Source organism: Pelobates fuscus, chromosome 5 (genome assembly GCF_036172605.1).
Source record: "Pelobates fuscus isolate aPelFus1 chromosome 5, aPelFus1.pri, whole genome shotgun sequence".
Classification (NCBI taxonomy): Eukaryota; Metazoa; Chordata; class Amphibia; order Anura; family Pelobatidae; genus Pelobates; species Pelobates fuscus.
The window spans coordinates 5,794,281-5,812,604 of NC_086321.1; the positions used below are offsets into that span (position 1 = coordinate 5,794,281).

General features: G+C 44.3%; 1 protein-coding gene across 2 annotated transcripts in view; it reads left to right on the forward strand.

The window, feature by feature from the left end:
• TESK1 (testis associated actin remodelling kinase 1) overlaps nucleotides 1-17,533 on the forward strand; it is a 119,388-nt gene extending 101,855 nt beyond the window's left edge. For both annotated transcript variants that reach the window (XM_063453538.1, XM_063453539.1), the window contains 2 exons: nucleotides 2,335-2,476; nucleotides 15,300-17,533. In XM_063453538.1, the coding sequence (XP_063309608.1) occupies nucleotides 2,335-2,476; nucleotides 15,300-16,960 (1,803 nt within the window). In that variant the 3' untranslated portion in view covers nucleotides 16,961-17,533. The remainder of the gene's footprint in view (nucleotides 1-2,334; nucleotides 2,477-15,299) is intronic.
• Nucleotides 17,534-18,324: the final 791 nt, after the last annotated feature.

The following is an 18,324-nucleotide window of genomic DNA, read 5'->3' on the forward strand; positions in this document are numbered from 1 at the left end:
TATTTTATATACCTTTGTTTTGACCAGAGAGCACTATTGGTTGTCTCCTTTTACCCTTCTTTTTGAGTGTTGAACATACCCCTGACGGAGGAAGTCTACCCTATATCCCATAAGTGGGGATTGTACCGCTGTACGCTCTTCACACTAGAGCTAGCTATAGCTCTAATATATGTGAGTTTATTAACATAATTTGTTATTAGACTGGACATATTACACTATTTGGTTCTTTATTTTTGTTTTCATATGAGTGGATCTGCCCGGTCAAGGACAGCGAGGACATTGTTCCTGACCAAGCACTTTATAGACTATCTGATCTAAGTAAGATCATTCCAGTTAGCCCTAGAACTGTTATGGGCATAGGATCATGTGCACGTCGGTCAAAATTATGACTTCCATGGAAATCCCGAATTCCTGAACCGATCTGGGTGATTTTTCGATATGTTTTTCCTCCATATCAAGACTTTCAGGGGATATAACGTTTGTGGGGTTTCCATGTGTTTTGTGGGTACTTTCGGGTTATTGTAAAATATGTTTTCTGTGCCTGTAGATAATTGAGTTTAGTACAGTTCCTGACTCAATTATCGCTCAGGCACAGGGGAGGGATTATCCTGTTTTGTGTGGGAGTGTCCTGGACCTGAGAGCCAATGTAATTACAGTGTGTACTTTTCACAGTACCCTCTCAGGTCCATTGGGGAATGCCCCTGGAATATGTTATGGAAAACCCCTTGCTTGTGGCTACCAATAAACAGTTCTCCTTCACCCTCAACATAGAACAGCTATATTCACTCTGGGGATTGCTATAATCACTATACTTCCTTGGATTATAATCACTAGCTCTTGTAAGAGCTATCCTGCTATACTCTCTGGAGTAGGAGAGGTTTACCCACTGGAAGCTAGATCTCTGTCTTGGTTCCAGGGTGGGTGGAGGACGGCGAGACCCCAACCAAGCTGTAACGCTGGCTGCGGGGATGGTGATGGTTATGGTGTCTGGTGAAGTGGTTGGAATTACTCGGGAATACTAGGAAGCATCGATTGGCGGAGGCACCCAGTGGGGTTGCCAGGCGGTCCGCCACAGTTACTGCCTACCAAAAGTTGTGCAAGGAACCACAACCGGTGAACCGGCGTCAGTGTAGTGTTCGCCAAAGGCTCATTCTTGCACATGTGGAGTGAAGGCTAGCCCGTTCACACAGAAGAGCTAGTGTAGCTCAAATTGCTGAAAAACTTAATGCTGGCCATGATAGAAAGGTATCAGAAACCACAGTGCATCGCAGTTTGCTGTATCAGAATTGATCCATGGAGCAAATGAAGACCAACTCTGGTGAATCACGTATTTTTTGTTTAGATCAGGTGACTGGCCAGGTGCATCTATGTCATTTACCCGGAATAGATGGCAGCAGGATGCACTTTGGGAAGAAGCCAAGCCAGGGGAGGCAGTGTTATGCTCTGGGCAAACCTTGGGTCATGGCCTTCATTTGGATGTTATTTTAACATGTGCCACGTACACCCCTTCATGGCAATGGTGTTCCCTAATGGCAGTGGCATCTTTCAGCAGGATAATGCAACCTGCCACACTGCAAAAACTGATAAGAAATGCAACTTGCAGGACTCAAAGGAGCACTATAGGGTCATTAGGCCCCGCCTACCCTCAGGGCCCCCCTCCCGCTGGGCTGAATGGGTTAAAACCCCTTCAGCCACTTACCTTTCTCCAGCGCCGGACTCCCTCTGTGCTGGGGAACTCTCCACCCCCTGCCGACGTCAGATCTGAGAGCTGCGCTAGCATTCAAACAGCCCATATGAAAGCATTACTCAATGCTTTCCTATGGACGTCCAGCGTCTTCTCACTGTGATTTTCACAGTGAGAATCGCGGAAGCGCCTCTAGCGGCTGTCAGTGAGACAGCCACTAGAGGCTGGATTAACCCTCAGTGAAACATAGCAGTTTCTCTGAAACATGTTTTCAGCTGCAGGGTTTAAACTAGAGGGACCTGGCACCCAGACCACTTCATTGAGCCTTTAAAGGATCTGCTGCTAATGTATTGGTGCCAGATAACACAAGACACGTTCAGAGCTCTTATGGAATCCATGCCTTGACACATCAGAGCTGTTTTGCCAGCACCAAGGGAACCTACATATTAGGCAGGTGGTTTTAATGTTGTGACTGTTCAGTGTAAATGGGTATCGGTATGTTACAGCGTGACCTTTTGTTGATGGCAATTGTGTTGGGGTTTTGTTTCCGGGGGTTTTACGAAGTCATTGATTAATAAAAATGTACTAATATGATGCAATTTCCCACATAGAGTATACAGGTTTACTTGACATTATTGTCATCAATTTAGATGTCTCCAGATGCCAGGCCGTCTTTCTACGAGGTCAGTGAGAGGCTAGAAGGTGTATTGGACAGCATGGAAGAAAAGAGAGTGTCTTCCACACTCCGAGTTTCCCAGAGCCAGGAGTTAATACCGAAGCCCCCAGGCAATGGTGAGTATGGGATGGACTAGAGCCTTCGGTCAGGATAACGGTAGTTGGTGGTTTCATTCTATTTTATTAAACTTTATCTCGTATCTTTAAATTGCCAATAATACTGAAAGATGACTCGACTATTAAACAAGTGAACACCACTAAAGAAGCAGTTCCATTTTAGCACTATTGTAACACTCTGCAAGAACTTGACAGTTTATACGGTCAGAAATGTAAGGCACACACTGTGGGGATGGAGGTGATTGGCTGCAATGCTCAACACGATCACTAGGTGTCAGTATACTTTTAACACACATGACTGCTGTAACTAAAAACACTGCCTGATACTAAGTTGCAAATGTTTATTCATTTGTTGATATATCTATATCAATGCAATGTTAAACACAAATAAAAAAAATCAAGCTTGACTGGTGTGCAGATTTTAGTTTAAAGGACCACTATAGGCACCCAGGCCACTTCAGCCCAATGAAAATCACAGTGAGAAGACGCTGACGGCCATAGGAAAGCATTGATTAATGCTTTCCTATGGGCGGTTTGAATGCCCGCGCGCGGCTCCTGACGGCAGGAGGACGAGAGTTACCCAGCGCAGAGGAGCCTGGCTGGGTTTTCAATCTAAATTTTTCCCCACCATAACTTTTTTGTTTTTTGCTTTGCGTGTATATATATGTATGTATGTATGTCAAAAAACAAAAAGGTTTTGGTGGGGAAAAAATTGTGAATGAAAACCCCTTCCACCTGAAGTCTGTGGAGAGTTAATACAATGTTTAACAAAAATCTGCACACCCGTCAAGCCATAAGACTTGCTTTTATATATCATATATATTCATACACAGTTATATAATGGAATCATAGTACTTGATGGAGAAATAATACACATTTTTCTAGGGATAGATTATGGATTGGACTGGTTTCTAATCCGAATATGTGTAGAATTATTTTTATAGATGGCAGTATTGGTGGAATATTGTGGTTACACTTGCCAAGGAACATATTTGATCTATTTCTGATAAGATTATGAAACACAGTTTACATGTGATGCAATATTTAAAGAGGCACCAAAGTAACCAAAACAACTTTAGCTTAGTAAAGCGGTTTTGGTGTATAGATCATGCCCCTGCAGTTTCACTGCTCAAATCTCTACCATTTACCATTTATACAGCCCTAGTCACACCTCCCTGCATGTGACTTCCTAAACACTCCCTGGAAAGAGTCATCTAATGTTTGCACTTCCTAAAAATAGGGTTTAATTTAGAATGTCTTATCTCTCTGCTCTGTTAATTGCCTTCTAGACCCTGCAAGAGCCTCCTAAATGTAATTAAGGTTTAATTTACAGAGCAGGAGATAAAAACTTTTAAAGTAAGTTACATCTAAATGAAAGTAAAACCATTGCTTTCCATGCAAGCTGTGTGAGAAGGTGTAGCTGGGGCTGCATAAATAGAAACAAAAGGGTTTAACTCCTAAATATGAGCGAATTCAGCAGTGGGACTGCAGGGACATGATCTATACACGAACACTGCTTCATTAAGATAAAAAAAAATTCATGACTATAGTGTTCCTTCAATACAAAACTTTTTGTCTAAAGAGTCCACACGCACACTTAAAGCGGCACTGTCATGCCGAACTTGCCTTTCTTTAATTGATTCCTCTTCTCTCTCTCTGTCTGGATCTGTTATTCATTTTTTCCTGTCTGCTCTAGTTTTCTTTAAAACCTAAGACAAAGTATTTGTCTTATGGAGGTTTCCTACGCCTGACCAGCCATGACTAGCGGAGGAGCTTAATTTCCGGAGATCAATTTTCCCACAATTCACACCTTTGATCCGTGATCTCTCAATGCATCCTGTCAGTGTTCCCAAATGTCCTGTCACTTAGGACGTAAATTCTGTAGTTTCGCCGGCGTTCTGTCTAACAGAATGAGAACAATTTCTCCATTCGTGTTAGGACTCAATTCGGGAATTAGTTCAGAGCGGAATTTCATTTTAATGAATGAAACTCTGATCCTATTCGTGCCGCTGCTGCATCTTGCAGCCGCTTAGTAGATAGCTCCCTAATTTCCACGATATCAGGGAGCTATCTACCAAAAGGCTGAAAGACCTAAATTGATCTTTCAGACACATTTACTAATACACAATCACACAAGTGTGAGTGCACATCTTTTATTTTACCTATCACCACTATAGTGTTAAATACCACACTATTATTTAATCTCTGGTTCTCTCCGCATATTCCTTGTCATGGATTACTGAACCGCTGCACCTACCCCCTGTTTTTATCCAAATTTACTAATACTAAGTAAAGATTACTTAGTGTTAGTAAATTCTGCCCCTACTCGCTACGCTTTGGCTGCTCACTGTTTAAAAAAATAAAAAAAAAAACCTGTGTCCTCCCTTCAGAGCCCTCACCATTGCCATGCTAGTGTGGGCTATTAAACGGAAGGGGGGACCTCACCCCTGAGCAGCGGGTGGGGGCCCTAAATAAAAATAAGTGGAGGAGAATTCCCCCGGCCCCTGAGTGGCGGGTGGGGGCCCTAAATTAAATGTTGACCCCCCTAGGTGGCTTGGGGTCCCCTAGTCACCCCTCACCCCAAAAACAATTAATAAACCCCTACCTACACCCCTCACCCTAAAATTAGTGAGGGGGAACAAGAGAACTATATACCTGTACAAACTAAATAAAACTTACCATTTGAGGTCTTCTTTTTTCTAAAATATTCTTTTTTCAGCCCCCAAAAAAGGCCAAATAAAAGTCCATAATACACGTCGCACTTTATAAAAAAAAAAAAAAAAAAACAGAGCGCAAAAAAAAAAGAATCCATCTTCACCCATGGCGGGCACCACGCAGACTGAGCTCCGCAGGATGGGGAAAGGCTTATAAAGCCTTCCCACGCCCGGCAATTGGGCTCAGAGCGCTCTGATTGGTTTGCTTGAAATCAGACCAATCAGAGTGCTCTCTGTCATTTTAAACAGCGTGGGAAAGTTCTATGGAATTTCCCCATGCTGTGTAATTTGACTAACAACAACACTGTGGTTGCTATCAAACAACCAATCAGAGTTATGAGAGTTAGGACCCATCCCCCCCACATTTTCATTTAGGGCCCCCACCTGCCTCTGAGGGGGTGGGGCCAGGGGGGAGGGACAATAGTCCCGATCCAAACAAAGTCCCGAATTGCGTCCTAACATGAATGAACAAACTGTTCTCATTCTGTTAGGACGAAATTCGGTAGTTTTGCCATCGTTCTGTCTAAGTTACAGGACGTTCGGGAATACTGACAGGAAGCGTCGCGAGATCACGGATCCAAGGTGAGAATTTTGGGGAAATTGCTTTGATCACCAGAAACGAAGCACACTTTGTTCCATCGCTGTTCAAGCGTAGGAATCCTTCATAAGACCAAGTAGTCCTTACTTTGTCTTATGTTTTAAAGGAAATTAGAGCAGACAAGAAGAAATGAAGAACAGGTCCTGACAGAGGGAGAGAAGAGGAATCGATTAAAGAAAGGTAAGTTCAGCATGACAGTGCTGCTTTAAGTGAACGGGTCATTTTAAAAGCAGGATCATCCTTGAAATATGTCTACATTTGAGATATTTGATTAGAACCTTGCGAAATTATCTTCATGACTCCAACAGGTCAAATATGTTTAACCATGATAATCCATGCATAATTCCCATGTAGAAAAATAATGATAATCATGATCATCTTTAACAGAAACCGGTCAAATTTGCTTCTTGGGATGTGTAATCACCCATAATCCCCATAAAGAAAAATAAGTATTCCTATAATCGTATTGCAAACTGATTTTTTTTTTACTTGGTATTTAACATTCCTTCTGCTTGTCTATTAGTGTGGCGGTCTGTTAAATTATCACCGCCATGGATGCCCTTTTCCTATAATAACACACCAATAATCCCCGAGGTACAATATCGCCGGTATCTCATAATCCCCCCAAACATGAGCAAAGGCTTAATGCTGAGAGAACACTGTTTATTGGCACTACAGATATCAAATTTATACAGTCAGTAAACATCTCCTCTGTGCCTGTGAGATAATGGAGTCCGGAACTGTGTTAACTGTGTTATCTCCAGGCACAGAAAAACTAAAAATTTTACAACACCTTAAAATACATGGGAACCCATGGGTAGCCTGGATCTGGGTGAACAATATATCCAAAAATCACCCAGATCCATTTGGTAGTTTTGGATCGCCATCGCAGGGAAGTTCTGAACGGTCTGCCACGAGGTAGAAGCCCAAAATAGTTCCATGGAAATTGTGGTCCGTGGAAGAGCCGGTCTCCATTCATGGAGTATTCTATTAATTAATTATTTCCTTTGCGGTTTTGTACAAGATACATAACGTTCCACGTTCTAATGGGCCTCTGGGGTGGTCTCTGTTTGGGAACCGTACAAAATAAACTAAACAAAACTGGGACATGAATCCAGACGAACAGAAAGAGACGAACGTCCACTACACAAACACACACACACACACACACACACTGCATCCACTACACACACATATAAATATTCTTGAAAACATAAAAAACATCTGACTGGCATGTATATTTTGTGCATTTAACATTTAATTAAAAAAAAAATGTTTTTCTCAAAACTGTAGATGTACAGAATATCGCTAAGCTATCGGCCTGAAAGTTCACAGATTATCTGTATCGGTGTTTGCTCTAAAAAAACCAATATAGGTTGATCCCTAGTCCGGACCCCACATACTGGTCAAGTTACCAGTTCAGTCTGACGAGAGAGCCCATCCGCGTTCCCATTCTGTTTGCCAGGTTGTTAATGGATGGTGAAGTCATAGGGCTAGACTCCAACTCAGAAGACGGCATTATCTCCAGCGACCCGGTTGAGCTAAACTAAGGGGTTGTGGTCAGTGATGAGCGTAAAAGCGCAGCCATAGAGATATTGGGTCAGTTTCTTCAGTGACCATATTAAGGCTAAGCACTCTTTTTTTAATGGCCGCTTAGCTGACCTTCCTGGGTAGTAGCTTCCGGCTCAAATAGGCAATTGGGTGCTCCCCTCCGTCTTCTCCGACCTGGCTTAGAACCCCCAGTGCAAACATGGAAGCGTCTCTATGGACAATAAAGCGTTTGTTAGGGTCTGGGGAAGCTAGAACAGGCGCATTAACAAGGGCTTGCTTCAGAGCTTGGAAAGCCACCTCACACTCCGGGGGCCACAGAACCTGCCTGGATAAATTCTTCTTAGTCAAGTCAGTCAGGGGTTTGACCAATGGCGCTATAGTCTGGTACGAAGCGCCTATAATAGCTGGCTATCCCTAAGAAGGCCATGACTTGTGTCTTGGTACGGGGAATGGGCCAGTTAGCAACGGCCTCAATCTTAGCAGGCTCTGACCGTTGCTTACCACATCCTACATGGTAGCCCAGATACTGCACCTCCGCCATACCAATATGACACTTGTCTGACTTCAAGGTTAAAGGATCAAACATGTATTCCTGACCCTATAGTGAAAACCCACCATTTAGGTGCATCTCTATGAGGAAAATTCAGCTTTCCCATGCAGAGCGGCAGGGCTGCCTACTGAGGAGTGGCCACTTGGAGGTGTCCCTTGGGGCAATGTAAACACTGCCTTTCTCTGAAAAGGCAGTGTTTACATGAAAATGCCTGAAGGGTGCTATTATACTCACCATAACAACTACATTAAGCTGTAGTAGTTCTGGTGACTATAGTGTCCTTTTAAGGTGGCTCTCCTAATCCTGTCTAATACTGTCCCTATGTGGTCGAGATGAGCCTCAGAGGAATCGCTAAAGATCGCGATGTCATCCAGGTAGGCACAAGCATAATTCTGGAGACATCTAGGAGGCGGTCCACCATCCATTGGAAGGTGGCTGGGGCGATCTTAATCGTAAACGGCATAACCGTGACGAAGGACGATTACAGTATGGCCTCCTCGGCTAGGGGAATCTGACAATAGCCTTTACAGAGGTCAATAGTGGTCAGATATTTTCCCCTAGCAATACGGTCCAGCAGTTCATCTACTGGGGCATCGGGTAGGCATCAGTGACCGTTTTATCGTTGAGCGCCTGTAGTCCACACAAAAACGGGTCGCACCGTCCCGTTTTGGTACCAATACTACAGGCGAGGCCCAAGGACTCAGAATGCTCAATGACCCCCAAGCGGAGCATCTCAGTCATTTCTTTCAGCATCCCTTCCCGCACTGCCTCTGGTATGCGGTTAGGGGGCTGTTCCAAGGGAGCCTGGCCCCCTCTACTGTGCGGTGGATCTCTTGAGCCTGTTCTTGCGGTCCCAGGCGTTCCCCCAACTCTGTGGTCTCTGCTCTCGGGTCACCTCCTAACAAGTCGGGCAAGGGGAGGGCCTCAGGATCCTCAAATGCTGGCGTGCATAATGCGACTACCTCTTCTTCCCTGTCTTTGTACTCTTTGAGCATTTTGATGTGAAACGGCTGTTTCACGTCCTTTTTCTCACAACTAGCTACTGTGTAGGTGGTATCACACACCTGCCCAATAATTTTATACGGCCCTTGCCAGGCAGCCTGCAGCTTATTCTGTCGGACTGGTTTGAGTACCAGGACCTTTTGTCCGACCTGGAAGCTACGGTGCCTGGCCTTCCGGTCGTACCACACCCAATGGCACTTTTGGGCCGCCTGGAGGTTCTCACGCTCGGTTTGAGCCAATGCCTCCATGCAGTTCCTCAGTTCAAACACATAGGGTACAATCAGGACCCCTGCAGTCTGTCTCCCCCCCCCCTCCCCAGTGCTCCCGAATAAGATCTAGGGGTCCACTTAAATGCCATCCGTACAACAGCTCAAAGGGTGAGAATTCAGTAGATTCCTGTGACACCTCCCTACAAGCAAAGAGAAAGTGAGGCAGGAATCGCTCTCAGTTCCTGCAAGTGGCTGTGAACTTCTTCATCATTTGCTTCAGGGTTCCGTTAAAGCTCTCGCAGAGACCATTAGTCTGGGGGTGGTACAGGGAACTCATCAGTTTTATCCCGCAGACCGCCCACAGTTGGTGGGTCACGTCGGTAGTAAATTGGGTGACCTGGTCTGACAAATCTCTCTGGGAAATTCGACTCGAGAGAAGATCTTGACCAAGGCATCAACCACTGTCTCGGACTGGATGTTAGAAACAGCCACGGCCTCGGCGTATCGGGTGGCATAGGCTGTAACGCTTACTGGAGCGGCTAGGCAGGGCTAGAGGTCCTATAAGGTCCACTGCTACACGACTGAAGGGCTCCTCAATGATTGGCATAGGAATCATCTTAGCTTTAGGGTGGTCTCCACTTTGCCTACTCTCTGGCATACCCCACATTTGGCAAAACCTCCGGACATCTTTGGATACCCCAGACCAGAAAAAGTTCTGGGTTACCCGGTATGATGTCCGGCGAATTCCCAAATGCCCTGTGGCAAACAGGCAATCACTAAATCAGCTCCCAGTGGGTGTGTGTGTGGTCAGAACAGCAGATCGTGCTTAGGCAGTCTTTGAAGTGGGCTGCGCGCTCGGGACATCCATGTCCCTTCGACGGCCCTTATATTCTGCGTTCTATCAAACAAATAAAGTGTAATTTATGTACCTGTTGTTGGCGGCAAAACCTAGCTGCATCCACTCCGAGGTATTCTCCTACTTCCGCATTGTCACGTCAGCGAGCATCGCTGCGTCATGCGTCCTCCACACAACTTTATTAGTCATTTACAGTTAACAACACACAGACATAGTAGAATCGTATGGCCAAAAACTGTTTAAGGAAATGCCAAACAGTATAATGTATATACAGTAGGGAAAGCTAATGGAGTGAATACATGTATTATAATTTATAATTAAAACAAAAATTGAATAAAAAATGAATCAAAAAGAACTGCCAAAAACCTATTTATCTGTACAAAACAGAACTCTGTTAAATAACATATCTTAGATATAAACGTAGAAAGATTAAACAAACCATATAACTCAGATAGAACTATCTCAATGTCAGACAATTATTATAAGGCTCACCTGCCAATGTTGATCAAGGGGAAAAAAATGAATGAAAAAAATCTTTAAATATGAGCCAGTTTGGCAACCAGCTGTATAAAAAAGGAGAAAAAGGGAAAAACACTTGTCATTATTACAAACAGTGAAAGAGAAAGAAAAAAGTAATATAAATGAAACTAGGGAAAAATTATACTACTAAATGGATCTATCTGTACAACTCACCTGCCCCGCAATACCCCATAGTGTCCCAGGGCCATGCACGTGAGGGACCCTGTATAGCTGGCAGGTAGCGGACCCAGACAGAGTCAAAATTTCGTCAGGAAAGAACTACGGACCAATGTTGGACAAATCTCTCTGGGAAATTCGACTCGAGAGAAGATCTTGACCAAGGCATCAACCACTGTCTCGGACTGGATGTTAGAAACAGCCACGGCTTCGGCGTATCGGGCGGTATAGGCTGTAACGCTTACTGGAGCGGCTAGGCAGGTCTAGAGGTCCTATAAGGTCCACTACTACACGACTGAAGGGCTCCTTAATGATTGGCATAGGGATCATCTTAGCTTTAGGGTGGTCTCCACTTTGCCTACTCTCTGGCATACCACACATTTGGCAAAACCTCCGGACATCATTGGATACCCCAGGCCAGAAAAAGTTCTGGGTTACCCGGTATGATGTCGGGCGAATTCCCAAATGCCCTGCTAATGGTATGTTGTGCCCTACTCGCAATAACTCCAGCCGGTATTTCTTTGAGATAACCAGTTGGCATTTCTGCCTTGGCCCAGGTAAGTTAACCCTGGACTCTAAGCCTATATAACCAGCTGCCTTCCTAGACAAACTGTCCGTTCCCCTCCCCCCCATCCCCCTTGATTTAACCTAGATTTCTTCATATACTTCTGGAATGAAGGGTCTCCCACTACCTCCCTCCCAAATGCTGAAGGTAGGGGTCCCAAGTCGTTGCCCATTAACACTTCGGCAGGTAAGTCTTTCATGACCCCACATTAACAGTGCCGGCTCCTGCAACCCAATCTAGGTGTACTAGGGCGGTAGTGAGCTGGTAGATAGCTCTCTCGGCCACCTGGACAGCTACAGATTTCCCTGGACGCTCAGTGTTGATCAGGTGCCTTTGAACAAACGTGTCGTCTTGCTATTTTTCATCACTAACTGGCAATGATGTTGCCGGTTGTCGGGGCTCGCTGACTGTACAAGGTCTGCCTCGTAAAGTATTCAGAGAAGCTCCTCCCGGCTTAAGCCTCTAGCTTCCTAGGATGTAGGTACAGGATAGTCTATACAGGGGGCGACTGCCCGTGGTCGAGTTGGGCCTGGGTGGCTCCAGGGGACAGTCATTGTAGAGATTTCAAAGTTGTATGCAGCGATAGCAATGGGACCCGGTGGTTGAAGGGCGTCCGTTGCTAGTAGGGGTAGGCCGGATAGGGTGGTGATAGCTTCCCCTTTCTATTGGGGCTGGTGGATCGTTCCTTGATGTCTGAGTGTACAAAATTGAAGAATTGCTCCAACAGGATGAGCTGTAAGATGTTGTCTACGGTGGTCGTTTGACAGCTTGTAATCCAGTAGGATGCTGCTTAGTGCAGCCGGCAGGCCCACTCTGTCTTTGTCTTTTTTGCGTGAGTCCCGGAAAATTCTGCGTTACGCTTCGGGTGTCACTGCATAACGGACCAGGAGCGCCGCTTTTACCCGCTTATAGCTGTGGATCTCGTGGTCTGGGATGGCCGAAAAGCGTCTGCCGCTTTGCCTGACAATTTCCTCGCTTGTATAGGGACCTACTTTTCTTCAGAGATGGGTTTGGCCCGAACAGTGCCAGTTGTTCCCTAATCTCCTGATTGATTTCAGTCTCGTTCTCCCGAACGGTCGGAGTTGCCACGACCAAGTTCTCCCGGTCCAACTACCTTAATTAGCTGATGACCCGCTTGGCTTTGTTGCTGGCAGTACCTCCACAAACTCCTAACAACTCCTTCAATGCGCTGCGCTTAAGCTGTGTGTACCAGCCTTCCATTCACTGTACACCAGCACCAACCTCAGATTATCCTTCCAGGAAAAAGGGATGATCCCGCCGTTGCCACCAAATGTGGCGGTCTGTCACCGCCACTGATGCCCTTTTCCCATAATAACACAATAATCCATGAGGTATATCATCGCCAGTATCACATAATCCCCCCAAACATGGGGATAAATTTAATGCTGGGAGAAGACTGTTTATTGACAGTACAGACATCAAATTAATACAGTAAACTCATCTGTGCCTGGGAGATAATTGTGTCAAGAACTGTACTAAACTCAATTATCTCCAGGCACAGAAAAACAATTAATTTTACAACACCCCCAAAGTACCCACCAAAATACATGGGAACCCCACAAAAGCCCCTCAAATATGCTTCTTGGGATGTGTAATCACCCATAATCCCCATAAAGAAAAATAATTATTCCTATAATCATATTGCAAACTGGACAAATATTTTACTTGGTATTTACTTGGTATTTAACATCCCTTCTGCTGTCAAAGTATCACCGCCATGGATGCCCTTTTCCCATAATAACACACCAATAATCCCCGAGGTACAATATCGCCATGAGCAAAGGCTTAATGCTGAGAGAAGACTGTTTATTGGCACTACAGACATCAAATTTATACAGTCAGTGAACTCCTCTGTGCCTGTGAGATAATTGAGTCCAGAACTGTGTTAACTTTGTTATCTCCAGGCACAGAAAAACTAACAATTTTACAACACCCCAGAATACATGGGAACCCCACAAAAGTCACATCCATAAATAGCCTGGATCTGGGTGAACAGTATATCCAAAAATCACCCAGATCCGTTAGGTAGTTTTGGATCTCCATCACAGGGAAGTTCTGAACGGTCTGCTACGAGGTAGAAGCCCCAAATAGTTCCATGGAAATTGTGGCAAGAGCCGGTCTTCGTTCATGGGGTTTTGTACGAAAACCACATAAGGAATAGGAAAGCTGGTTCGTGTAGAATGCTCCCTGTGTTCGGTAGTCTGTAACTCCCGAACGCTGTTCGTCTAGGTGAACTGCAACGTGCGTAGGTCCATGGTGACCGATGTTCGCGGGAGTGCCTGGCCGAAATGCCAGGCACTCAACGACCAAGTACCGCGGCCAGCATTCGGGAGACCAGATGGCCACCATCCATTGTCCCAACCACGTGCGATTGCATGTACGAAATGGCGGCCACCCAGTAGAGCATTCTATTAATTATTTCCTTTGCAGTTTTCGTACAAGATACATAACGTTCCACATTCTAATGAGTCTCTGGGGTAGTCTCGGTTCGGGACCCGAACAAAATATACGAAACAAAACTGGGACATGAATCCAGACGAACAGAAAGAGCCGAAGGTGATGGGGTATTCTTTCACAATTAGCAATTCCAAATTTAGTAAGTATCCCCACTACCCAAAATGAAAGACTCTGTATAGATACATACTGAGGCCTAATCATTATCTTTATGTGTAGCGGAACGCTGGTCTCTCACAGTCTATTTCCGCTGGTATTCCAGATGTGGCTCAGGAACAAGCAGTAACCCCAGGAGAAACATCCACAGTAATAGAATAATCCAGCAGCATAACAAGCACAATCAGCAGTAAAATCCAATAGTATCCCATCACCTTTCCCAATAACTAGACGACACACAGTATCAGGAGCAGAACTGAAGTTTAATTCCTAACCACCTTCTTTTAAAGCATTCTCCCATGCAAGGGAGGGATTCACATTAATTATACAGTACACAATCACATAGACGTTAACTCCCACACATCTCCTCCCCTTAGCTTAACAGTTAACATAATTATAATATATATACTTTTCCCCAATTCTTGGATGTACCCCAAATATGGTAAGTACACCTTTAAATGTGGTATCCCCTGGTAGCCCTGATCTGGGTGAGAAACATATTAAAAAATCACCCAGATCAGACCAGGGGTTCGGGAGTTATGGGGAAGCAAATATTTGACCGACCGCATAGGCAAAGTAGCCGAAAATAGTTCCATGAGTTTTGGCCTTGCGGTCGGTCTCTGTTTGTGTATATAACCGGATGAAAATACCAAATAAAATAGCTGTTGCTAGCACGAATCCATAGAAGTCTGGAGGTCTCAGCGGTGTTTGCCTAGTCGAGTGTCCGATTTTAGTTCCAGACACTCGATGACAAAACACCGCTGTTCGGGAGGTTAAGATGGCTGCTGCCACGTGTTCGTTTCCCGAATGGCGGCCACCCAGAGGACAAATCTCATACTGCACGGATTGCCAATTACCTGTTTGCAACATTGTTGCAAACGGTAATTGGAGGCACACTTATTCCTGGGGTGGTCTGATTGTTCGGTAGTTTCACTCGTATAATAAACTGAGTGATCTTACCGAACAATCAGACGAATGCTACATACAAGGTGAATACACAATACATGAAAATATATTAAAAGACATGAATTTTGGTATATAGCTCAATGTCCTTTGCTGCATAAGGTATATGATCCGAAGTCTCTGTAAAAGTATACTACTGGTCTTAAAGGGCCAGTAGTGCCATACAAAATCCCATTAATCTCAGCCATTGTACGTAAAGGGTCCCATCTTTCTGGGACCATAATCACTGGGCAGGAGGTGAGCCATCAGCCCCTCCAGGAAACTGGGGTGTACTCTGGTATAGGACCCAGTCCGCTACATCATGTATAATAGTGAGTGTGACATAATGTTGTTTTCCTGATGGTAGGTGTTTATAAAATGAATGTACTTTTAGCTGTAAATAGGAGCATTTTGATATAATTTGAATAGTTTTAATAGTTTTATGTATCATGTTGTAATTCAAAGTTATTATTCATTGATTCATTTCTTTATTTTGATATTTGTTCCAGGAGGCACAGATTTTATTCGGCTCCCGGATAATCAGCAGCACAGCTGGGGTCTCCCAACACCACCTGAGCAACGCTTGTCTCGCAGTCAGTCTGATGTGTTTTCACCACCATCTCCATTTGGTTTGGGAACTCAGGACCACTACGATGATCTTTTGCAGGACACTCCAGCCCGCATCAATCCATTCTCACAACGGGAGGATCTCAAAGGTGGTCGGATCAAGCTGTTTGACACACCAAGCAAATCAGTCATATCATTGACCTTTGATCTTCCTCCTCCCCTGTCTTATCAGCTAAGTAGCCCTATTACTCCTGAGCCAATCGTAGAAGCTCAGTGTGATTTTTCACAGCCAGGAACAAGACCGAGACGCTGTAGATCCCTTCCTTCCTCACCAGAGATAACTCATAGAGAGAGTCCTTGCTTGCTTGGCACACCCTTACAGAGAGGGGCGCATAAGTTGGTCAGTAACCGTGCAAGGCTTATTCGGGAACCAGATTTTGTCAATTTAGAAGGAACGGGCAAGAATCACATAGAGAAAAGACCTAAGGTAAATGGCATCTTACAGGTCAATTGTGATAACTCTTTGGAAATTGAGAATTATTCTGACAATCTTACACTGGTTTCTGAAGGCACCAATACTTTTAGAAACCTGGAATCTACATTAATTACTAAATCTGTAGATAAGAATGACTGGGTCTCTCTATACTCCATTCAGGATCAGAAGGAAAAGCTACCCACTAAGAAGAGTGCCGGTAACACATTTGTAGACTATGTGGTTGAGATCCCTGTTGAAAGGTGCATTCTTCAGTGGAATGAGAATAAAGTGGCCAGAGTTCCTATTCCACAAAGGACAGATCAGGAATGGAAAGAGAAGATGTTTGTGGCTAATTCTGTAAAACCCAGCCGAGTCAGTGAATGTGTTGTGAATGATTTTTCACCAGACCACGGCTCTCAAGATAATAAGATGCTTCCAGTTGGAAAAGATACTCCAGAGAGAGCTATGGACTGGAATGGACTTTGGAAGCAAGGCAGAAAAAATGTAGAGAGCACTCAGCTTGTAGACAATCCTACAGGGGAACCGATGGACTGCTCTAGCAGCCCTGATAGCACAGAAGAAAACACATTCTGCCAGAGGTTTCCACGTTTAGTGACAAATCGACCATTTCTTGTTTCTTCTCTCCCTCCTCACTCGTCCTCATCTTCTCCATCATCGTCTCGTTCCCCTTCCCCACCTGTGAGCACCTGGCAACAGGAGCAATCAGAAGCCCCCAGCAGAATAAGCCTTGCGGACAACAATAATGTAGTTTGCAAGAAACCCATGGGGTGGGTAGGTGGGATTCATCCTAGCCCTTTAGGATCTCTGGAGGGCAATTTGTGGGAGGGCAGGCTTCCTGGTTTGGGGTGTGAAGGAGGAGAGAGTGGTAGCACAGTTCCACTACATGCTTCTTCAAGTTCAGTGTTGGATCATGAGGAAACTGTTTCTTGCCCAGCCTGCTGCTTGGGAGGCTTCAGCTTTATATCAGTGTGTCGGCGGCCTCCTCCTGACACCTCTCGTTATCAAAATCTGAACTGTGAGACAAGTCGGGGGCTCATTCATACAGCACCAAGACTCAGCACTGCTAGATCAGGTCCCAGCCGGAAACTACCAGGGGCACAGACTTAAGGGTTTGTAGAGATTAACTGCTCTAAGGTATAACCATAAATGATTCTGTACTTTCCAGTAAAGAGCTTGATCTCTGAAGACTATGTGAGCATTGTTTACAAATGTGCAGCTCTGATCACGCCTCATTCTGGTCCATGTTTTGGCCTTTGAGTTTGCAGAATGCTGGTGCCACTATTGTTGCACTGGAAAATTGCCTTTTTCCATGAATATGTTTACACTAGCAGCAATGAGCTATGGAGTCACAGTTTATTATTCTTTTACATAGATTCCCAGGTTACCAGCGCACTCCATAGGCTGGTCCTGTTTTCTGTCTACGAAGGCGAGTTGTTTGCATCCAAGAATATGGGTAATAGGTAGAAGAAGAAGAAAAAAAAAGAACAATCAGAAATAAAAGTAATGCACATATTGAAATGTAATGGGTTTGCTGATTGAGCGTGTCTTGTTATATAACTATTTCTAATAATCAGAGTGCAACATCCTCTAGTAATATACATCTAATTCCTCAAGGACACATTCATTGACATCTGTTCATGTAATACTACATTTATAATGTGTTAATTATAAACGCTAAAATATATATACATGGTCTACGTTAATTATTGCGAGATCTAATATCAAGCAGCAGACATACCTGTAGACGTTCCATGGATCAGTAATATCTTCATTTCATTTTGTGTTTGCCCTGGAATTGTCCGTGATTAATCAAGAAAGCTCGTTTAGTTTCCTCTTTTCACTTATCATTGTGTTAATCATTACAGCTAACACTTTCAGTCGTGTCTTTGAGGAAGCGATGTAATGAAAATGTTGCTTGAGTCCTCCCTATCCGTATCTTCATGCCCCTCGAGTCTCTCATAGGGCAGACTTGTAGATTGTCCTCCCTGGATCATTGAAAGAACAGCCACATCCTTTGTTGTTAATGACATTGCTGATAAATACATATATACTTTGAGGACTGATGCAAAGCTGTTATTGTGATATTATATGCTGATAGGTTCATTAATAAACAGAAGACTGGCTGGGGACTCACTTGTCCTCACTGTGTTTCTGTCAATGATTAATATGAGTAAAGCAAAGTTTCTTGTCTCCAGCGTATCACAGGCAGGTTTGTATGGGGAGTTGGTGTAAGATTTAATTATTGAATGCTCCCGTGTTCAGCTGCAGGTTTATTCAGAGACTTGCTGTCTCAGGTACTGCACAGATATGAAATAACTAAATCTTCACATCGATGAAAGCACAACTGACAAATCCATATCCAGTGCCCACATAAAGAGTATCCAGGATATCCGGATCAATTTGAAAATCTTGTATGTAAAGTGGATGTTGCATAACACACGGGGCTGCGGATCGGATGTTTGATAACACAC